Here is a 19,584-nt window from a genome sequence, read left to right as displayed (position 1 = left end):
ATCCCTGCTTCTGCTCAGGAAGATGAGAATCACCGTAAAGCCAAGGACAAATAATACTCAAGACAGAGTAGCTCCAGGAGCCATGGGAGACCCCTCCTGAAACCACAGACTCATTACAGAGCCACCAACACTTAATTACAAGTCAAGATCTGTTACCAATAGTTTACTTCAAACAGCTTGTCTGTCCCACCTCCTAGTTTAACAAGCTTTCTGATGGTCCTGTTTGCCATAAAGTCCCCCGTTTTTCTTCTAAAGTAATACTTACTGTATTCCCTATTTATATTTAAAACATGCTTCTTCTAGGAAATTTGGAGAAATACAAAATAATGTAAAAGGAAAAAGTAAAAAAAAGCAAAAGTCCTATTTGCCATAAAGCTTCTTTTCCCTTTCTAAATAACGTTTATTGTATTCCTATTTCTATTAACACATTCCTTTTAGAAACTTTAGATATATAGAAAAATATAAAAGGAAAAAAGTATAACTCATCAAGGGGCTAAAATATTGTACTTGGATATAGAAAAAATTACTGCAGTGTGGGTCATTAAAAATATATATTCTGAGAAAACATCTTTAATATGAGAATGATTAGTAGTTGATGGAAGTTTTGTGGGGAAACCTCTTGAACACTTAGAGCTTTAGAGATGGATGGGCAGCAACCTTTCAGCATGTCTTGTTTTCTTTTTAAGTTATGCCTGTCAAACAGGAGAGGAAAAGACAAGGAGAGATATTTTATTAAGATAACAAGTTAAGAACAGTGTAAGAAGTAGGATTGGGGAATGAGGTTAAAGAAAATACTCATGTATGAAAAAGAGATTGAGGGCCTGGCCCAACAGAGCAGAAGGACAAGGAAAAAGGGAGCTCAAGGCACAGGCCTACAGATGACAGAGAAGTAAAGTATCAGTCCCATCCCTGGAGCTGCCACCAGATGGCGGGCCCAGCCCAGAGCACCTCGGAGGAGGGGCAGCCAAGAGAGGCTGCAAGAAGTGGGAGGAGCTGCTGCTTCCTGCTGTGTAGTGGGACAGGATCGTGACAGGACCCTGAAAGGCTCAGAATACTGGATACGAACTCTGGATGCCTTCAGCAGTGAATGGGAAGTGATCTGACCAGAGCAATGTTTAGGAGAAATAGTTGTATCAAAACTGGATAGGCGAGGGGGTAGATGGCTAGATGACCTTTAAAGTCCTTTCCAACTCAAGGATTCTGTAATTCTAATCCATGTTATGTTCTGCTGAGTGCTGACTGTAAACAACTTTTGCAATTGAACTTGATTAGCTCCCTGTGCCCAAGAACGATAAAACGAGAGATGAGGAGGACGTTCTGCAAATTGAACAACGGAATAGCTTACATTCCATTTCATGTTCGATAAACAAACAACTGCACAAAACAACATGTATGAATCTCACAAACATAATGTTGAGAGGAAGAAACCAGACAAGCCAGACATATTACATGATTCCATTTATATAAAGTTCAAAAACATGAAAGCTAATCGATGGTGAGAGAAGTCAAGATAGTGGTCATCTTGGGTGTATGGTAGAGACTGGAACGGGGCACGCGGGAGGCTTCTGGGGGTGGTAATGGTGTGTTCACCTTGAGGAAATTCCTTGAGAGATAAACTTAGGATCTGTGCACTTTTCAATATTACATTATAGTTGAGTTTATTTTAAAAGTAAAATATTGAATCAAGGAAAAATGTTTTTAGGGGATTAAGTACAGTTAAGAGTGTGGAAATTTTGAAAGAATAAAATACTCATACCTCCAAAAACCTATGGTAATTTATGAATATCAAACTTAGACACAGCTGTGCTTATTCACTCATAAAGGATTATGTTTTGCACATTTCAACATATGAAAAGAATGGGAGTGGGGAAGCTGGAAAATTCTTAGAAAACACTTTCCCCTGCCAATTGTCTCGCTCTGCCTCTGCTTCTCTGCCCCAACACTTCACATTTTTGGGAGACACTCTGAATTATTAGCTCCATTTTCCCAGAGTATATAATACACGGATGCCAAAATTACACTTGTGACCCAAATGTCATAGTCTTTAAGAAAGTAATTTTCAGATCAATTCTATCTTCTCCATTTAGGGCTCTGGTTGCTTCAAAGTTTGAGTATTGAAATGCCACTTTTTTTCATAGCCACCCTAAATTTGAATGAAAGGGGCTTGGTGGAGGGCACGGGGAGATACCACTGATATTTACCTGACATTTTTCATGTTAATCAGTTTCAGAATTATTTAAAACAGAATTGAAGGGTGGAAACAACCCAAGTGTCTGTCAACAGATGAATGGATAGACAAACTGTGGTATAAAAATACAGTGGAATATTATTTGGCTGTAAAAAGGAATGAAATTCTGACGCATGCTACAACATGGATGAACCTTGAAAACGTGCTAAGTGAAATAAGCCATAAACAGAAGTCCAGATACTGTATGCTTCCATATATATGAGGCAACTTTATAGAGACAGAAAGTAGAACAGAGGTTACCAGAAGCTGGAAGGTGGGGGAATGGGGAATTATTATTTCATGGGTACAGAGTTTCTGTTTGGGGTGATGAAAAATTCTGTAAATAGATAATGGTGATGCTTATGCAATATTGCAAATATACTTAATGCCACTGAATTGTATGCTTAAAATGGTTAAATTGTAAATTTTATGTTATGTATATTTTACCACAATTTAAAAAAAGGTTTAAAAAAAACCCAGCATTGAAGAACTGAGAGGTGGCTGTCATCACACTTCCTGCTCTGGCAGTGCACAGTCCTATCCCCTCCTACCTCCGGGTGTTATGCCACCCTAGGAAATGTGGGCTGTGAAGGAGCCATAAACAGGTTTGTCTTTTATAACCCTGCCCACCTATGGGCAGGGGAGCACAGTCATCTTCTGATAGAGTCCCCTTAAATCTACCTCTGTTTGACTATAATTGTGATATTAGTCTCACATATGAGTTTTGAATTTTATTCATTTGAGATTTTTACAAGAAAACCAGTGTTAGCTGGAGTTTGTTATGGGTCTTAAAACTAACCTAATCATTCATTCAACAAACATTTATTGAGCACTTACTTAATGAGGACACTAAACTTAGCTGACTAGATAGGGTAAGGCAGTCCCTACCCTGGGGTTTATATGGAGCTGGGAGAAACCAGCACGCAAACAGATAAGCACACGTGGATCTATGCAGACCTGAAAGAGGCCACAATCTATTACAAGCTCACTGTTTGGAAGATAGTTCCTTTCAGTGCTGATTCAGTGATTCCTCTGTTAATTATTTGCCCCTCAAATCAATACCAAAATGATCACAGGTAGTGAACTACTTCGTATGTATGGTAATATGTATACTGACTAAAAGAAATGTACTTATAGGCGGGGGAGATCTCAGCATCATACTTTGTAACATTTTAAGAGAACTCCAATGCCAGTGTGAATGCTTTCTATCTACTGTGTAAATTAGCTATTACATATTGACAGAGTAATTAGTTCCAAGCTGCTTTCCGGGCTCTATCATCAACCTGGGACTTGTGGTTTGCTTTAATTCCCCTATTCCAATGCTTAATACACAGGGAATGCAGATTATTAATATCATGAGCCAAAATAAAATTACTACAGGCAAAGAATGATTACCTGAGCATCTGAATTACATTCTCCAAAACTAAATAGCCTGGACCTTAATTCCAGTTCTGCTGCTTTTTCCTCTTCTCTTACACAGTTAGCCTTAAGCATTTCCTTGTGTTCCAAAAGAAACTCTATGTTGGTATTTCTATTGCAAAAGAAGAAAGAGACCCTTGTCCGTAATTTGGTTTAGTGAAATAAGCCATCAGTCAGGAGCTTCAGCACTCCCTTCAGATCATGTGTCAACATCCTATGTCTAGCAAGCCAAATACAAGTTTATATTTTAAGACATTGACAAAGTACATGCAACTTTTCAGGTTAAAGTGAGAAAAATAAATGCACAGATGCTTTTTAACTTCCATCAGGAAGCATTTTTCTCACCCCACCCCCACTCCTGTGGTTCCCCCGAGTCCCCCAAATAGAAAGCAGCAGAGCTGAGGCATCGGGAGCCCAAGCTGTGTGACCTAGTATGTCAGCGTTCTCAAACCTGGCTGATAATCAGAGTATCTGAGGAGCCACTGGGTAAAGTACAGACTCCTGACTACTCACTTAGAGATTCTGATATAGATCCCCTTTTCCTGCCCAACCATACCCACCCCATCCCCTCAAATCATATTGTCAGGGCGGGGGCCCCATACGCTGAGGACTGGGAGAGAGGAGACAAGGATTAAAAGGATATAGTAGTCTACTGGGTGGTTATGAGATTATGGTTTTAGGTTCTTAACTTATGAACAAGTTAATATGTTCCAAAGTTCAATGTAGTTTGACTTAACTATTTAAAATGATTGCTGTCTTCTGATCCAGAAGACTCTTCCCAAAAAAGGTTCTACACATTTTTAGAATGAGTAGATGTAAAGGTCTATTCTCTGCAACTTGAAGCTATTTTCCAAAATTGTAATCATGTAAAATTTTAGAGTAGAAAGGAATTTTGTGAGTCATCAAATCCAGCCTCCTTCCCAACAGAAATCCTTTTTTATAGTAGCCCTGATATATCAATATGTACATTATAAAATGATATATTTAAGTCACACACAAAAAAACTTATGCTGAGAGTCACAGCCAAGTAAAATGCATTTATTAGCATTATCCAAAGCATGAATTGATTAGCCAGATGATAGCATAAAACTGTATTGAACAAAAATTAAGGCAGTAGGTGACATTTCAATTCTTTTTAATCTTTTAAATTGTCTTTTATTATTGCTAGCTAGGAAAATATTTTGACAAGTGAAAGTAGGGACTAAAATTAAACTAAAGCCAGCCTATTCTGTGTAAATATAACTTCTACCTTTTCCACTCTTCAGTGTAAACTATTATTAACAAAAATCCCATCCTAAATCCAGAGAGACCACAAGGAAGGGCCATACATAAATGAGTTGGGCTTTATCTCTGGTTAGAAATTGGTTAATAGAATAAGTCTACTTGTTTTTAATGACTTACATTTTATCCTATATAAGTTTTTCTCTTTTATTTACATCTTCAAGATTTTCATCTACATCTTGGGAGTATTGTACCAAAGTGAGATTCTGCTCTTCCAGCTGTGTGAGGACCTGAAGTAACTCTTCGGGTTCTTTGAAATAAAGTTCTGGCTCCTAATCAATCAATAATGAAGAATATAATTCACTTAAAAACATGCTACCTGTGTACATGTGACATCTAGGAATAAAACAGTGGGGTAAAGGAATACCATTCTGATTATGAGGGAGACATGGGCAGAGAGTGACAAAGGAGCCTATTTCCACATGAGAGCTGGCCTTCAGGAAGAGAGCACTTTGGGTGTTGGGGGGAGATGAAGGTTATTAGAGAAGGGGAAAAGGAAGAGGGTGAGGAAAAGAAAAGGAAGAAGGGATGGAGCAGAGGAGGAGGCAAGGGCAGGAAAAAGGGAAAGGCAGGTCTACGGAAAAGTAAGGGGAGAGGAACAGAAGAACGAGAAAGACAGGAGGCTAAGTGAAGGTCATTTTCTCCCCACATTTTAATGATTTTCTATTTTTCAAAATTTTAAGTATAAGTTTATATTACTTTAAGTAAATTTAATTATTAGCAAGATGACTTGGATATTTGCACACCCATGTTCATCATATTTACTATAGCCAAGAGATGGAAGTAACCTAAATGTCCATAGATGGATGGATGGGTAAAGAAAATGTATATCCATTCAGCCTTAAAAAAGAAGGAAATCCTGTCATTTGCTACAATATGGATAAACCTGGAAGACATGAGGACATGAGACTAAGTGAAATAAGCCAGTCATGAAAAGACAAATACTGCATGATTCCACTTTTACGAGGTATATAAAGTAGTCAAACTCTTAGAAATGTAAAGTAGAACGTGGTTGTCCGGGGCTAGAGGGAGTGGGCATAGGGGAGTTGTTCGATTGGTGTATAGTTTCAGTTTTGCAAGGTGAAAAAGTTCTAGAGGTCTGTTACACATCAATGTGCTTATAGCTAACACTACAGTACCATACACTTAAAAATGGTTAAGATGGTAAATTGTGTTTTTTCTACAATTAAAAAAAAAGTGACTTGGATAAGGTATGTTATACATAATACATGGTTGGTGTTTTCAAGTGTTTTTCATTCGTTTTGAGTTTCTGTGGTTGTATTTAGGGTGGGATTAGCTCAAAGTCAGGGTTGTAGCCATACATGGCTGTTTTGTTGAAGGTCAATTTCTCTCACAGTCCAGCTACCCAGTATACCTGAAGCCCCAATAAAATGATAAACAGTCAGAAGGTGGTTATTTTTACAGGAAGACTGTAGATAATGTATATCTCCTAAATTGTTACCTTCTTATAGACCTTTATTTATTTATTTTTAATTTTTTTTTTATCTTTTGGCCACACCGTGTAGCATGCGGGATCTTAGTTCCCTGACCAGGGATGGAACCCATGCCCCCTGCAGTGGAAGCACAGAGTCTTAACCACTGGACCTCCAGGGAAGTCCTGATATTTATTTTTCATTAAATGTCTGATGACAAAGATGAACTGTATATAACTGGAGAACAGTATCAAAATCATATTTTCTTCTGGAAAGTTGTGGAATATTTGGAATAGGACATTTTAATTTCAAAAGAAGAAATGAGCATCTATACTTTTCACCAAACACAATTTTTAAATCAAGAAAGATAATCTGGTTACCAGCTCATAGTCCATATCATCATCTAAAAAGAATTCCAAACTGTCTTCTGAACTGATACTTTCAGCTTGGCTGTAAAAGAAAAAGAAAATGCCTGATTTCTGAGCCACTTTCTGTCAACAGATTTGCTTTCATTTCTAAATTGTCTTTGGAACCTAACCATAACATAGTTCTTTTCAATAGCCTGTTTAGCCTTTTAGGGAATTGCTGATTGCAGGAATCCATGGATTCCATGAGTATGCAAAAGAAAATCAGATTCAGTCCCAGACAAGGGTGACACATGCAAACAGACCACAAGGAAGGGCCATGCCACATGATACCAATTATTTGAGGTGCATCTATAAAATTTCAAATTTTAAAAAAATTTAGAAAAAACAAACACAGGACAATCTACATTGCTACATCTGCTTTGTCCTTTTTAAGGCAGTCTTCTTGAGAAACTAAACGTGCTCTAGTGCTCAAAACAAAATGTGTGTTCCAAGTAACACAATATTTGTCTTTTTAAGAGTAGATTTTACCTTTTAAAATATCTTCTGATCAGGCTGAGGAAATGTTGGTTGGGGGGGGGGGTGATGAGGTACATCCTTAAAGAAGAATTATATGGCTTGCAAGGTGGCTCTGGAAAAATCCTTTAAGAAGGATAAATTGAAAATGATTGGAATATTAAAAGGGGCAGGGACTAAGGAGAGTAAGGCGGCTGTTGGTGTGATCTAGGTAAGTAACACTTTCAAGTAGAGGGTAGTGATGATGGGAAAAGTGAGTAAATGGGTGGGGCTTGGGAGGAGAATCTAGAGATGCATGAAAGAAAGAATTCATGGGAGCCAAGAAGAGAAAGAGCTACTGGGGCCAGAACAGAAGAGACAAAGATGACTCCAGCACTTGTAGTTTGTGAGCCTGGAATAATGAACGTTGCACCAACAGGAAGGAAAACGGTTAAAGGATGGGATAAGAGCAAGATTAAGATCTTCATTGTTCATGTTGAGTTTGAGGGGACAAAATAACCTACCTGGAGCTGCCTGTTAGGCAATGGGAAATAAGTTGTAGGAAAACTGAGAAAGGGCCATAGAGGTAAATGAGTATTTGGGAAACATCCCCTGAGAAAGCATTTGGTACTGCTGTCCACGCCACTCTTCTTGGACTAAGTGATAGCATTTCCTAATCAATCTTCTCCCACCTCTCTGATACTCTTTTACCTTTTGGGGTACATTTTCTTTGGGTCTGTGGTTCCTCAGCCTTCTTGCCTCTCATTCAACCATTCTTTTGGGCTGATCTCATCCTCTCTCACAGATTCAACCACTGCTAATATACTGACTCTCACATCTCTCCTTCTCTTGAGCTCTGGACTTCAATGGCCAGCCTCTAACTGGACACCAGTATCCACTTGGGTGTCCCCTGGGGAGCTCAAACAAACACATCCAAAATCGCACTCCTTATCCTCCTGCCAGGCTTGCTCCCCTTACTGTGTTCCCAGTATCATTGAATGACAATATCATACACCCGGTTGCCACACTAGAAATTTGGGAGTTATCTGTGGCCGCTCTCTTTTCCTCACACTTGCCCCAGAGTGTAGGGGAAGCCTGTCAATACCACTTCCCTGATGTGTCCCACAGCCTTTTCTTCTTCGTTCCCGCTGCCACTGTCTGGTTGAGGCAGTCCATTATCTCTCACCTGATGAACTGTGACAACAGGCTCCTAACTGGCCTGTCCATTTAGGAGTTTCATCCTTGTCCATTTTATTCTTTAAAATACCACCATATCCAATTTTCTAAAATGCAGATCTGATTGGGTCTCTGTCACACACTTGCTAAAACCCTCAGTGGCTCCCCAGGGCACTTGGAACAAAACATAGACTCCTTTGGATGGCACCACTGCTTCCCCAGTCACGATACAATACCTATTTACCCCTCGAGCCTCGCCCACTTGCACCCTGCGGCCCAGCCATTCTGAACAGAGCCAAACGCCGTCACCCCGTCCCAGACGGCCCCTCCCTCTTCCAGAGCGTGTCCTCACTGACCCCTGCTCCTCACCAGGAGCAGCTTAGATGCCACCTGATCTGGAGGGTGTTCACTGATCCCGCCCTTGTTTCTGAGTCTCTGACCTCTCATCTGGGCTGAGAGTCCTTCCTTTGCATGCCTGTGGCACCCTGAGCTTATCCTTCCAATGGCCTTATCACATTATAGTGTAACTGACGAATTCCTTGTCTGTCTCCCTCACTAGATGGTAAGCCCCTGGAGGGCAGAGACTGTCTTTTATTTATCGCTGGCCCTGCAGGGCACTCAATAAATATGTGCTGAGTAAATGAAAGAAACTAGGAGAGTGGTGAGCTTTCTGAGAGAATGAATGTGACGTTTGAGTATTACTGTGTGCATCAACATGAGGAATCCTTATGATATTCTGTATTTGATTGTATCTTGACTCTCTTGATGTCAATATCCTGGTCGTGATATCATATTACAGTTTTGTAAGATGTTACTATTGGGGGAAACTGGGTGAACCATAGTGGGACCTCTCTGTATTCTTTTCTTACAACTGCGTGTGAATCTACAATTATCTCAAAATGAAAATTTAATTAAAAACAACAAAACAGTGACTCCTAAATGCCACAGAAGTGCAGTCACCCCAGGGCCCCTGGAATTCAGAGCACAGTGTCTGTGTTGGCTTTTGTCATGGATAATACAGTGCTGGCCCAGATCCTTCCTTTGGGCCTGGTGTACCCATCCTAGACATCAATATATTTTCTTAAAAGCTCCTCTGGGGTAGCTAGGGTTGAGAACTACCAATTTATGAAATAATGAGTATAAATGAGTCAATAATCAAATAAGGGAAGAAACAAAAAATGCTTTATAGTCTCATTGCAGCAATTTTGAATGACATGGTAAAACTGCAAACACACAAGTCAGCAGTGGATTCAAACAACTGGGCAGTGAATTCTGAGAGGCAAAGACCCAAGATGCAGGGCGCAGGCAGTTTCTGCAGATAGCAGTTATAGGCCCTCATCAAAGGAGGCAGGGAGGCCTATGAGAGCTTGGTCACCTCAGGAGCACATGGAACCACTACCTCCGGCATCTGTTAACCGTGGGTGTGGATACATGGTACGTATGTTAAAGAAAGGCTAAAAGAAATATTTGCTTAAAAAAAAAATTCACAGTTTTCAAGAGAGTTAATCAATATGTACTGTACTTTGATAAGGATGATTTCTTTTGCTCTAGGGTGGGAGTGGTCGTCTTGCACGGTTTTGCTGTTCAAAATGTCCAGGCGAAGTCCATGTCATTGGTGATGGTGGAAGTGAAAAAAATAACGTAATTAGAAGTGAGTCCTTGTTATTTGGTACAAGATATTCATTTTTTCTGCACTGATATGCCCATTACTTTTTAAAAATTATTATTAGAATAATAATCGGGGCTTCCCTGGTGGCGCAGTGGTTGGGAGTCCGCCTGCCAAAGCAGGGGACACAGGTTCGTGCCCCAGTCCGGGAGGATCCCACATGCCATGGAGCGGCTGGGCCCATGAGCCATGCCTGCTGCGCCTGCACGTCGGAGCCTGTGCTCGACAGTGGGAGAGGCCACAACAGTGAGAGGCCCACATCCCACGTGCCACAGAGCAGCTGGGCCCGTAAGCCATGGACGCTGAGCCTGCGCTTATGGAGCCTGTGCTCCGCAACGGGAGAGGCCACGGCAGTGAGAGGCCCCCGGACTGCAAAAAAAAAAAAAAAAAAAAAAAAAAAAAAAAAGGTGTATGGGGCAGGGAGGTTAGGGAATCCCAAAAGTATACAGAAAGAACCAAAAACTGAAAAAAAAAAAAAAAAAAGAAAAAAAAGAATAATAATCGTATAGGAAATAGAGCTCTTTTATTCTACTACTTTTGGTTCCAGGCATAACATCAAAGGCACTGTTTGGGGTGGGGGGGTGCATTTTGTCAAAAACATGGCACAACTATTAAAGGTCACAAATCAGGGACATAGATGGTGAAATATAAACCATGGTTCTATTTTTACCTAATCATATATTTCTAATCACAGATTTTAAAAGATCAATATATAAAATAAAAATGATGGACTTCAATTATTACATCTTGTGGAGAGACCTACCATAGGCCCATACAAGTCACCCATGCACTCATTCCCCTGACACCAGTGTCTGGGCCTGACCCTGGTCTGAAACTGAGAAGTGGGCAAAACTGGTCTTGGGTCTCTGCATCCACTGACCCCCAGGTCCCCCCCACAGCCAGGCCACGCTTCCTCATGCCTGTGCTCTTGTGACTTCCAATCACCCTTTCTGCTATTCTGTCTTGAAACCACAGCAGGTCCCACTCTCCCACCCTCTACCTGGGAAGTTCCTACTTATTCTTCAAAATCCAGCTCAAACATCACCTCCTCTTAAAGACTCTTCTGGGACTTCCCTGGTGTCACAGTGGTTAAGAATCCACCTGCCAATGCAGGGGACAAAGTTTTGATCCCTGGTCCGGGAAGATCCCACACACCATGGAGCAACTAAGCCCATGAGCCACAACTACTGAGCCCATGCACCACAACTACTGAGCCCTCACACCACAACTACTGAAGGCCGCATTCCTAGAGCCCAACCTCCGCAACAAGAGAAGCCCCCGCTCACTGCAACTAGAGAAAGCCCGCGTGCAGCAATGAAGACCCAACACAGCCAAAAATAAATAAATAAATAAATAAATAAATAAATAAATAAATATATATATATATATATATATATATATATAAAGACTGTTCTAAATGCCTCAGGCATAGATCATATTTTTTGCTTTTGCTCTCAGACCCTTCACTATCACTGCTGTATCGTTTGCCCTATTGTATTGTATTGTATAGTGTAGGTCCAGGGTGCAGAACTATGTCCTATTGGTCTTTGTGTACTCAGAGTCTTAAAAAGAACCCGATACATTGTATGCCTCCAATATATACATGGTGAGTGGGGGAAGAAAAGAAAATGGATGAAGAACCAGTGGATTCTACCACCGCCATAAATTACCATCTTAAGCTTTTAAACTGATACTGGAACACATATTACTAAAACGTCTTGTTAAGGGATGTTATTTAAACTCAGTGACTTCTATATTCAAGATTTTAAAGAGAAGAAGACATTGACTCCACCACCTACTTCCTCCACCCCCCTCCCCTACACTCTACTCCAGATCCTCTAACCTTAATTGTGTGACCAGGAGATGTGACAAATGAGAAATGTGTCATGTTTTTAGATAGGAAGGTTGATTTTGTAAAGCTGCCAATTTTTCTGAAATTAATTATGTTTTATGGAATTATAATAAAAATGTTACAAAAAAATTGGTCAGGGAGTTGGGTGTTGGGTTAGGTAGAACTTTGCATAATGATTCTGAGGTTCATCTAGAAAGATAAACAAATACTTTTTTTTTTTTTGCGGTATGCGGGCCTCTCACTGTTGTGGCCTCTCCCGTTGCAGAGCACAGGCTCTGGATGCGCAGGCTCAGCGGCCATGCCATGGCTCATGGGCCCAGCCGCTCCACGGCATGTGGGATCTTCCCAGACCTGGGCACGAACCCATGTCCCCTGCATCAGCAGGCGGACTCTCAACCACTGTGCCACCAGGGAAGCCCTCCATGTATATATTTCTGTTGCTTCATATCTGAAATTAACCTGAATTTCCAAATTAATAATTTATAATATCAGAGATAGTGGGATAGTGGGATTGTTCAGGTTCTGCTTAAAATAAAAATTCTGACTATTTAATTAAAAACAAACATTGAGGCAGAATATTTTAGAATTAGGGATATTTACTTAATTGAATTTAAGAATATGGGACTTACTTGTCATTATACTTGGAAGCATGACATTCACATTTTCTTTATTCTTTGACACCCTTTTCATTGCTTGCTGGATTTGCCATTGTTTTGAAGACAATTTCAGCAGAAAAAATCCATAGTTCATGTACTCTTTAAGGAGGAATTCTGTTTTTGCTATTTCACTACTCAAAAGAAATAAAGATATGATTAGATATACCTGTGTGAAAGCATGTTCATTTTTTTAAAAACGTTTTACAAAAGTCATTTTCTTGGTCATGTATTTGAATAATAATTTGCTTAACAAATATTGTAAATATGGCCATAAAAATATGGGCTTCAATAAGATATGAGGCAAGAGGCAAGAAACCTGTAGGATGGCTTCCCTCGCGACGCAGTGGTTAAGAATCTGCCTGCCAATGCAGGGGACATGTGTTCAAGCCCTGGTCCGGGCAGATCCCACATGCCGCGGAGCAACTAAGCCCATGCACCACAACTACTGAGCCCGCACTCTAGAGCCCGCGAGCCACAACTACTGAGCCCATGTGCCACGACCACTGAAGCCCGCGTGCCTAGAACCCATGCTCCACAACAAGAGAAGCCACCGCAATGAGAAGGCTGCATATTGCAACAAAGAGTAGCCCCCACTCACCACAACTAGAGAAAGCCCCTAAGAAGCAACCAATGAAGCCATAAATAAATAAATTTATAAAAAGAAACCTGTAGGAATGTTATTTGAATAAAACATGCCCAAGGATATGCACACATAGAATAGATTGATGATCGTGTTACTGGGCAAGGGCTCACTGCCCAATGTGCATAGATGCCAATACTATGGCACCGGCTTTTGAGAAAAGAAAGAGCTTTATTGAGAGGTTGAGCGGCGAGACGACAGGAGGCAAGGCTCTCAAATCTGTCTCCTTGCCTGTCAACCTCTCAATAAAGCTCTTTCTTTTCTCAAAAGCCGGTGCCGTAGTATTGGCTTCTATGCGCATCGGGCAGCGAGCCCTTGCCTGGAACAATTTTGGCGACCACAAAGGGACATAGGTCTTCTGAGTGCCTGCCAGAGGCACTGTGGCCCTTAGTGGAGTGTGTGCCTTGCCACCAATCCAGAGTGGCCACCTAGACCGAATCTGTCTAGAGGGTCGCCTGTCAGTTTCCTGCTTCCCCAGCCTGGCACTCCAGCTTCCTTGGTGCTACTTTAACTTTTTTTTTTGCTGTATGCGGGCTTCTCACTCTTGTGGCCTCTCCTGTTGTGGAGCACAGGCTCCGGACGCACAGGCTCTGGACGCACAGGCTCAGGGGCCATGGCTCACGGGCCCAGCCGCTCTGCGGCATGTGGGATCCTCCCAGACCGGGGCATGAACCCCTGTCCCCTGCATCGGCAGGCGGACTCTCAACCACTGTGCCACCAGGGAAGCCCCTACTTTCACTTTTGAGAAAAGAAGCAACTCCTGGATCAGAGGTCTTTTGCGTGAGTAAGCTCATTAAAATGCACCTGTGCCTGTCTAATAACCTTGTTGGGATTATAGTTTAGAGCTCCAACCTGGGGAGATTTTTGTTGGGTTAGGTTCCTGAACCTTGGGTTAGAGTCCCAAGGCTAAGATCATGGGTTAGAGTCCCATACTAAGGGAGACAATATAAAAGGTTCTAGCCACTGAGGTACTCAAAGGATGGGGTTAGAGTCCCAGGCCTTTGGTTTCATTGTCTATCTATGTTTATCTATGTCTGACTGTTTTATTTGTTAGGATTGGCTGATAGCGGTTGGCTCTTGTATGACTGTACCAAAACTTTATTAAACCAGATATGAATGAGGGCCCTCTGACTCAGGAGACCAAAGACATTGCTCCCTGACTAGAAACCTTGCCTTATAGAGGTGTGGGGTTTTTTTTCTCACTTGTCCCTAATATGATTGCCCGAAGGTATTGATACAGGGGTGTATTCTTAATGGAACCAGCCCTGATTACCTTGTTGCGGGGTGAGAGGGTAAAGGAGAAATGAGGGCGTGTAAAGCAGGAAAATCCTCCATCCCAGAGGAACATACCCTGTTCTTGGGCTAAAGGAATTCTATATAATTGGACACATTTTGGTTTTCCCTTACTGAGAATTTTAACCCTATTTTGCATGAGCCAAACTAACAGGGAGTTAGCATTGAACTGCTTTTAAGTCTCTCTCTATGTAAAAGGAAAGTTTGCTTGGAGGAACAAACATTGGTGTGGTGCTTAAGGCCATGGTCTACATACATGGAGGCCTTGGGCTGAATGCATTCCACCTAGAAATAGCCCAGATATCTAGATTAGCTCGTCTGTGATCTCTGCTGGGGAGGTAAAATGTTTTGGTCGTCTACCAGGAAGATTAAACACCAACATGCTCAGAAAGGAAGTGAGGGCTTGGGTATTTCAGCCTGTATCTTCCTGAATTCCTCTCTCAAATTCAGCTCTGACTGAGCCTAAGACAGCCTCCTCACTTCACTTTCTTCAAGGTGGTCCAGTCACCTCTTTCACCCTCCTCCTCATCGGGTAAGTTTTCTGAGCTGGCGAGGGAGACAGTCTGGACTTTCACAGGCCCCTCTGCAATAGGCAAGCCTGCCCTTAGCACACAGGGGAAAATTGTTAGGAGCCTCCGGCCAAATTGACTACAGTCTTGGAGCTGCCGGGCAGCTTCCTCAGCAGCTGGTAGCATGCGTGACTTTCAAGCCACAGTTCTTGGCAATCACCTCTAATGGAAGGTTTCCAGTGTTCCCTAAGGGAACCCTCACATCCACGCTGGCCATCCTTGACTCCTCATTGGATTCTTGGGGGAATTCACACAGCCAAGTTGTGAATAGTCACTGCTTCATTTGCTTGCTTCTTTCCAGAAACCAAACTAGGAGGTGGAATTCGTTCCCAAATTGTACGGCTCTTGCTTTCTCCCTCACACCTCTTGAGGCTGTCTGCTGTTCTGGGTGGGGTGGGGTCAGGGGGAGTGAGGGAAGGCCATATTCTAGAGGTTTGCAATCCGTAGACTGTTCTCGGCTCCTGGGTTTGAAACCTGGGGTTCTGGCTAACTGTTGACTTATGAGTTACTTGTTTTCACACTCTCTCCAAACATCCATTCTCAGGGGGGCCAGCTAACCCCTCAGAATCAGCACTAAGGTGGAGTCATTGAGGGGGCAAGCCCTGAGTGTGCCCAGGTGCTTCCTACAAAGGAACAAAGTATGCCCTGAGCCCCAGATTGGCAAACCCTGGTGCTTTCCTTCATCTCCCATGAACTCAAGGGTTTTCCAGGTGCAGCCAGCATTGCATCCCACGGACGTCGAGTCTCTGATAAGACTAACGTCGGGCCCAATCCATGGAGGCTGGGAAGAGGCAGCAGGCATTTGCTAACGGCAGTTGTTCCAGGCTCTTCCGTGTTTTTGCTGTCTAAGAAGTAAAGTACTTGGAGCACAATGATGGAGGCAGCCTGGTCAGCCAACAACAGAGCTCCTGCTTCACGAAGGGGCTTTTTTTTCCACCAGAGGATGGACTTCCACATGGAGAAATCTTGGCTGTCCTACCATCAGCTCTGCCTTGCACTGTGAATATCCACTTTCCTCAGATCAAGAGGAAGCAGGTATGTCATTTGACTGTTTTTTTCTAACTTATTTTGCATTTTTTTTTCAGCAGCGTAACCAAATTAGGTCGTTATATCAGAATAAGAATTTGCAGAATAGATGTAAAATCATGGTTCAGAGGCAAGACCCTCAGGAAAAGCCTGTCTTGCCTGCAGTCAGAGCCTAATGATGATCTCGACTTACTCCATTTGGCTCCGCCTTGGGCTCCCTGTGGCCCTCCCGCCATACGAAGGGGGAAGTCCTGTGTGGCGTGCCAAGACTTCTACCAGCAATCCTCCTACAGCCACAACCAGCCCTACCCTCGTTACCAGACAGTCAGAAGGGATCGACTCCCCTCCCCATACATGCCAGCGTATTCAATTCAGTCCACGTGGTCCTCTGCCTCAGGCAGGGCAATATCCCTTAAGACAAGTTCCTGCCGATCTAGATGACCAAGGTCAACCCAGGGGGTTGGTATCTGTGCACTCCCCCCTTTTCTACCTCTGATCTATATAACTGGAAAAAAAACATATTTAAAGCCCAGCTTTCTGTACATGCCTGATGCCCCTGTTCCCTTGTTGGGGCAAGATCTACTAACAAAATTAAATGATTTTCTCACCAGACATTAAAGTACTCCCAGATCAAACCTGCGCCCTCTGAGCTGCACTATTACAACTGGGAGACCCGTCCTTGCGGAAATTCCACAAAAGGTAAGAGCGGATGTTTGGGCTGCAGGAAGGCCAGGGAGTCAAGATGCCTGACTCAATAGTAGTAAAACTCCATCCAGGCACCAAGGCTCCAAATTTAAAGCAATACACTTTAAACAGGCATTCAAAGAAAGGTATAAACCCTCTGATAACCACCTTTCTTAAATGCCAGTTAATCGGACCTCGTCAATCCCCATATAACACTCCAATCCTGCTGGTACAAAAACCCGGGGCCAGAGATTATCGTTTTGCACAGAATTTGAAAGCCATTAACCAAACTGTAGGAGATATACATCCCGTGATGCCAAATCCTTATACTTTGCTTCTAGTAAAACTAAGGAAGCTTCAGACCAAAATGCAACCCTCACTTTAAACTTTCTGGCAGACTGGGGACAAAGTCTCCAGGGGAAAAGTGCAAATTTCTCAACCAACTGTAAAATACCTAGGATTTGAGTTATCAAAAGGAAAAGATCCCTTATTGCTGGATCGAAGGGAAGCGTTAGCTAGGGTAGCTGTACCAACTACCAGAAGGCGATTGCTAGGATTCTTAGGAATGGCTGGGTTTTGTAATATTTGGATTCCTAACTTTGGACTCATGGCCAAACCCCTATATGAGGCTCTTAAAGGAAATGACAATGAGCCATTAAGTGCACTGTGGAATGCCATAAGGCATCTCATACCATACAAATGACTGAAGAAGTCTGTTCTAGCAGTCCTAACCTAACTGATCAGCCTTTAGAAAATGCAGATATGGATATGTTTATGATCGGGAGCAGCTTCGTGGACTGGGGACTCCAGAAGGCGGGGTACACAGTAGTAACTCCTCAGGAGTCTTAGGAGCAGAAGCCCTCCCTCCAGGTACGTCTGCCCAGAGGCAGAGCTCATGGCCCTTGTAAGAGCCCTGTGCCTCAGAGCTAAGAAAAAGGTAACCATTTATACTGAGTATTGCCTTCTCTGTCGTGCATGCCCATGGGGCCATGTGGAAAGACAGACATCTAGTAACATCAGGAAGGGAAGAAATTAAACACACAGTGGAGATACTGGCCTTATTAGACTCTATTATAATGCTGGAGGAAGTAGCCATAGTACATTGCCCAGGCCACCAAAAGCCTGATATTAATACAGCTAAAGGAAATATTCTGGCTGATCAGGCTACAAAATGGGCAGCCAGAACCCCAAACCCAGATCCTAAGGCCCTAGCACTCATTCCACTTACTCCTGTTTAAGCTCAGTATTTAGAAATGGATTTAGAGAGAACAGAGTAAGGGGGATTTCATGCTGATTCTCAAGACTTAGAGGGTGATCAGTACCAAACAACCAAACAAGGCTGGATTTATACTGAATAGGGACTAGTGCTCATTTAATGGAAAGAATTACTACTCATCTACATCAAGGAATGCATCATGGGAGGGAGGCAACCTATCATTGTCTACGACAGTTTACTGTTTGTCCACAGATGCAAAGGACCATTTAAAAGGTAATACAGAATTGTAGGATCTGTGCCAGAAAAATACTAAAACCGGGCCACCCCCAGTAATAAAAGGGGTGAAAACCCGACAGACAGAGCCAGGAAATGACTGGCAAATAGACTTTAATATATGCTGGTATTTGTGGACACCTTCACAGGAGGGTCGAAGCTTTTCCACATTGGACAGACAAAGCTTCCAAGGTAACAGAGGCCTTACTGAAAGAAATTATCCCTCGTTTTGGGTTGCTTCATTCAATTAAATGACAACAGAGGAGCTTTCATAGCCAAGGTAAATCAAGGGGTGTCTGCGACCCTCGGAATACCATGGAAGTTACATGCTTCATGGAGACCTCAGTCTACGGGAAAGACTGAAAAGATGAATCGTACCTTTAAAGACAATTGCCAAAATATGTAAGGAAATCCACTTAACCTGGGATAAGGTCTTATACCAGTTTCCCTGCTTAGGGTAAGGGTAGCCCCTAGAAGTAAGTTCCAGTTGAGCCCTTATGAAATGTTATATGGGAGACACTTCCTGAAGCCTAAGTATTATTGTAGTCTTGAAAATGATCATACTATAAAAGAATTAGATACTATAGAATGTGTACCGTCTCTAGGTGTTACTTTATCTGCTATATCTAAATACGTTTCTAGTCCATAAATGTTTCCCACAGACATTCCCCTGCACTGCATAATCTCAGGGGATTGGGTCCTCCTTAAAACTTGGAAAAATCAACACCCTGAGAATCAGCTGCAACCTGAGTGGAGTGGACAATTCCCAAACAGGGCACACTCTCCATGGACTGGAGGAGACGGGAGGACCCAACCGTCCTAACACGGGAGGGAAACCCACTACTGATTTCCCCGCGCTCATTACACTTGTGAACCCTTAACTGACCTTAAATTACTTCTCCAAAAGAAACAGGAGAGCTAAGGCTCCACCTGGCCAGGAAGAGAAATGCAGACATCTTCAACCTGAGTCCAGATCAGGCCTATATAAATCCAAATTCAATCACTAAAAATGTTAAAAATAACATATTTTCTTGCATTCCCAAAGAAATAAGGTCCATTTTTGAAGGAGTGTTAAAATTAGGAGTTATAGTTCTGTGTATCTTAGAGTTAATCCTTTTACTCATCATATTTTGTACTTATTGTCTGCATTTTATTTTAAAAAGGCCTCCCCAGCTCGCATGATGATTGCCAAGATGTAAGAGTTCACGGTGGGACTCATAAATAGTTACATTTAAGTGCAAAACAATTTCATTCCTCTTATAAAAATCTAAGCCCTTTAATCAGCAGGGAGCAGGTAGGGCGGTCTTGCCCTC

General features: G+C 42.3%; 1 protein-coding gene across 1 annotated transcript in view; it reads right to left on the bottom strand.

The window, feature by feature from the left end:
* The window catches only part of CCDC38 (coiled-coil domain containing 38), a 42,215-nt gene that overhangs the window by 5,573 nt on the left and 17,058 nt on the right, over positions 1-19,584 (bottom strand). Inside the window, 5 exon segments of the mRNA XM_007453351.1 lie at positions 3,623-3,758; positions 5,048-5,199; positions 6,741-6,810; positions 7,745-7,754; positions 12,544-12,701. Coding sequence (XP_007453413.1) covers positions 3,623-3,758; positions 5,048-5,199; positions 6,741-6,810; positions 7,745-7,754; positions 12,544-12,701 — 526 coding nt within the window.

Source organism: Lipotes vexillifer, unplaced genomic scaffold (assembly GCF_000442215.2).
Source record: "Lipotes vexillifer unplaced genomic scaffold, Lipotes_vexillifer_v1.1 scaffold1775, whole genome shotgun sequence".
NCBI lineage: Eukaryota > Metazoa > Chordata > Mammalia > Artiodactyla > Lipotidae > Lipotes > Lipotes vexillifer.
This window is presented reverse-complemented; position numbering and strand designations above follow the sequence as displayed.